Genomic DNA, 4679 nt, shown 5'->3' with positions numbered 1-4679 from the left:
ACACACACACACACACACACACACACACACACACACACACACACACACACACACTATTTAAAGATCTCACACTCGAAGTATGTATTGTGAATGACTCTCAGCTACTACCACATAAAATTTTAGCTCAATTTCAGTAAAGTTCACAGAGTTAAAGTCATTTTTGTGTCTTCTAAGCAGAGGCGATTGTTCTAAGACTGCAAGGGAAGCTCAGCTTCTCCTAAAATGTCAAAAAAACAAAACAAAACAAAACAAAACAAGAGATCAAATATATACTGTTGTGTGTTCATGTCAATGACTAAATATGCGCTGCAACGCTTTCAACTTTTGTTCAGAATCAGCTTCTTATCACCGGTAATGACGCGGCTTTCCTCTACTCATTCCTGCAGCTTCACAGTGCTTTAGACAGTGTGGAAGCTGAGCMTCCACTGAGTTCAATAGTGAAGCAAAGACTGCAGCGAAACAAGACGAGTCATTGGATAAATGCTGGGKTTTGTCCCGCCCATCGGAAGCTCAGCATCTCTGGGGGTCTATGGGGCAGTGGGGCTGGCCTCGGCTGGCCCGGACGCTCAGCTTCTGCATAGGGCTGCTCGAAATTAGGAAAACCTGTGATATGCGATAACAGTGCTTAATATTGCGATGACAATATGACTTGCGATAAATGAAAAAATTCGTATGTATATGTAGTGTTGACATCTTTCTGCTCTGGGTTCAAATCCCAAAAAACAACATAAAAAATAATAATTTCCATTCCATCCTGATTTTTTAAAAATTGATCAAATACATGAAGGGCTCTAATTGATTGGTGAAATATTTCAAGCTTCAGTCTGAATGACAAAACGCATAAATGCAAATTTTTGATTTAACCATCTATTGCAGTTTATGCAGTTGATCAATCAGTGATCTTTTGATGTAAACATCCGTGAGAGCATTTTTTAATTGTATAAACCGACACATTTTATGATGTAGGATGAAATTGAGCTTCCCCTCCTTGAAAGACCAGCATCCGCCACTGCTTCTAAGGCCGTCCTAAATAGAATGATTCCAGAAAATAACAAGTTGTTGAGGAATGTTCAGTGATCAACTTCAAGGAGTTTCAATTACACCAATCAAGTTGTTCATGGGATACTGTATTTAGCTAACAGACTAACTCCAAAAGTTGATAGCAAAGGTTTTAAATAAAAATCTTACATCATTGTTTAGTGCTTGTACTATATGCTGGGGACCAGGCTCAGCTGCCAACACACCAAATTTTAGCTCATTACATTTGACATTTTTGTGTTTTTGATGATAAATTAGCTCTGTTGGTGTCTTGAGTTTGGTTGACTCCAAAAGTTATTCAGTTGTAGAAGTGCATTTAGTGATTCCTTGCTGAGAGTTGTTCTAAAACTCATGCGTATTTTACTAACACACAAGCAGGTAACAGCAAACATTATCACCTTTTGGCAATCAGTAAGTAATAATTCAGGAAAAGACTCCAAACTTACCGCAGCAAGCTGTGAAGTGATTCAGAGCAGATGAAAAGAAAAACACAAGTCAACATAAATTAACTAGAAAGATTAAAGTTTAACACAACACAGCCTGAGCAATCTGCTTTGGTTTTAAATGATACGTTTAGCTTAAAGTCGCTGAGCTGAAAAAGGCAACATGGTGGCGTACACTGTACGTATGACTTCATTCCTCTCAGTAAAAGGGTTTAGGTGTGGATGAAAAGTGAGTTTTTAACTTACAGCAGAGCTTCATGATGATATCCAGAATTTCACATTCCTGTGGAGAGAGGGAGTTCAGACTATTATTCAAACACAAAACACGAGCAGGTTCTGAAGGATTTTAAAAAGTTCTAAAAAGAAAATTATCTTAGAGATTTAGAAATGTTGACAGATTTTAGGGTTCAGGAAATTGAATTTGAGGCTTGGACTGAACATACACTATCACTTTCACATTTAAAAGTAGCACAGGCTCAAGAGGGAAATTAGGCATGGGGTCATTTGACAACTGGTCTTACGACAGAAATGAAGGCAAAATGCACCAAAATGTTTTTATACTCACATCAGCTCCTGGAGGTCCAGGCGGTCCAACAGMACCCTGAAGGGAGACAGAGATAGAGGTTCTTTATGATAAAGTTGTCATGTTTGTTTTTCGTCACAAAAAACGTGTTTGGTTTGACTTCAAGACAACAGAGCCGTACGAGGAGCTTTCTGTTTGAAGTGGAAATAAAAAAAGAGGGTTCTCTTTAGAGAATCATTATCCCTGCAACTGAAAAACCAGATTCCCACATTAAGTGAACCCACATCCACACCCACCCCTACATGTGTGCTCTGCTATCTTCCTGCAACAACATCTGTATCTTCCTAAAGTTCACGGCAACAGCATTTTGTTTTTTCACTTAGTTGCATGAAAATCATCTGTTTCGTTTTAACGCACATTAAAACACAGTTTAAGAGCATTCTTTTCTGTAACAAACACACTAAACTAGCTATTCGGACACACACATGCACACACAGACCGAGTGTGGGAAAGACTAAGTAAAAAAGAGAGACAGCTGTTAATTTTAGAAGAAAGAAACTGTCTCGAGAACACATGATGCAAACTCTTTTTAGAAAAATATGCCAAAAAGGCTCCAGCCAAATGGGAAGCAAAAACAGGGAGGGAGAAAAGACTTAAAAAGAGAGGAAAAAAAGTAAAATAATAGAGTTTGATTAATGGCTTGTCTAAGAAAAGGTGCCTTTCACTCACATCATTACAGTTCGATCAGATTTATTTTTTTTCACGTATCACAGGCCTTATTTGTTATCTGATTAAAAACAAATGTAATTCACATTTTCTTTCCAAATCCAGATCAAAATCACAGGCATTGCTTTTCAAAATCTCGGAAATTTGCCTCCATACAGTTCTTTTTTTTATCCTCCCTATGCCTTCCTACAATTCTAAGTGGAATTAACTGAACATTGCTCAGGTGCTGCTCTGAAATCTGTAGAAATCTTTACCCCAGTTAGAAAGCACATGGAAAACAGACACGTCTGTAGAATCTCAGTCATTCTCATGGTAAACCCAAGTGCATGATGGGAAAGTAGCCAAAAACAAGAGTGATGATCTCTTTAACCACTTGGCTGAAACTGCTCTGACATCCATGTTGGTTTTAAACTTACTAATGAAAATGACTATTTTTTTTTGGATTGAAACCATAATGACACTACACAAGTCTATTGGTTAACACTCAGCATTTACTCAATGTGGCCACACCCTATCAAATCTTGCATAATTTTAATCCAAATAGATTTTAAACTCATTAACTTGATAGATATTAATCTTGGCTGAGAGTAGTGGAGAAATTCYCTCAAAAAAATCCCAAAATAGTTTTATGGATTGGAGAGTTACCAAGGTAATTTCTGCTATTAAGTTAAACATCCACAAGGACTGAGACACTTAAGAGTCAGTCTCAAGGGTCCTTTAAGGGAACTCCAATTTTTGACATGCTTCATTTGTCAGTTCTATACATCCCCACTTAAGAAAAAGACATAATTAAGAGTGATACAGGAAAAGATTAAAACCAATATCTAGATGGCTATTTCTGATTTTTGATTAAATATTTATTCTACAATTGTTGTTTTCAACTCAATATAACAAACGTGCACCACAATATTCCTTAAGCATGAACCTCATTGGGCTGTGAGCTAGTTCAAGACACAATAATGTGGGATAGAATGTGAATTTCTACTTGAATTCTTCCAGATTTGGTACTTCCAACTCTGACATCTGAGCCAAAATTTGCCATGAGTCTACACATATAACACGCAAATGTACAAATTATTTAGCTCCAAATTAGTCACACAATGTTTTAATTATGTCTCAACGTGTTCCAGTTTTATTCTCTCTGCATCTGAAACTTGTGTGCACTACCAAGGTGGAATTTTAGATTCACTTTTCTGCCTCCAATGAGTCAAAATTTAGTTTGATCGGGCCAGTTCTGGCCCACAAAATGCACTGACACTTGGCCCAGATWTGACAAAGAATGACTGCCCGTTGGTGGCCAAGATGTGGTTTGCCAGAGGTGGTCCATACATTGGCCAGCACCACTTGAACCATCTTAATAACAGTTCCATAATTGCCAAATCGGTCCAGGCTGACTGCTGGCAGGGCAGGTGGTTTGCCCTGCCAGCAGTCAGCCTGCAGTGTCAGCTTGAATCCAGGTCTGGGCCACACCTGTCTGCCATGTGGGAGGTTTCTCACATTTTCTGACTAACACAACACAACTGAGACAGGTTGGAGATGCCCTCAATGACTCACTGTATTTTATTTGTTTTGCAAATTTTCTGAACATGTTCAAATTACCAGTGAAATGAAAGTGAGACACTGTTTTATCAAAACATACTATGGCCATACTCTGCTGTGGCAGAGTGGAGAGTCATCCTGTATCTGGTGGGTTGCCAGTTCGATCCTCTTTCCATATGTCTCAGTCGTTGTGTCCTTGGGCAAGACATTTCACCCACCTTGTCTGCTGGTGATGGAGGGTCCAATGGCACAGCATGGCAGCTTCTGTCWGTCTGCACCAGGGCAGCTGTGGCTACAGTGTAGCTTACCACCATCAATGTGTGGATGTGTGTGTCAATGAATGATGCATGAAAATTGTAAACTGCCTTTGAGTGTCTGAAAAAGCTGAAAATAGGACTGATGCATTATTA

General features: G+C 38.8%; 1 protein-coding gene across 1 annotated transcript in view; it reads right to left on the bottom strand.

Moving 5' to 3' along the window:
• col6a1 (collagen, type VI, alpha 1) overlaps nucleotides 1-4679 on the bottom strand; it is a gene marked incomplete in the record, with an annotated part of 37844 nt that overhangs the window by 7792 nt on the left and 25373 nt on the right. The window contains 3 exon segments of the mRNA XM_014008972.1: nucleotides 1485-1493; nucleotides 1728-1764; nucleotides 2047-2078. Coding sequence (XP_013864426.1) covers nucleotides 1485-1493; nucleotides 1728-1764; nucleotides 2047-2078 — 78 coding nt within the window.

The sequence above is a fragment of the Austrofundulus limnaeus genome, unplaced genomic scaffold (assembly GCF_001266775.1).
Source record: "Austrofundulus limnaeus strain Quisiro unplaced genomic scaffold, Austrofundulus_limnaeus-1.0 Scaffold54, whole genome shotgun sequence".
Lineage (NCBI taxonomy): Eukaryota > Metazoa > Chordata > Actinopteri > Cyprinodontiformes > Rivulidae > Austrofundulus > Austrofundulus limnaeus.
Note: the sequence above shows the minus strand (reverse complement) of the source record. Positions and strands in the feature narration are given on the sequence as shown.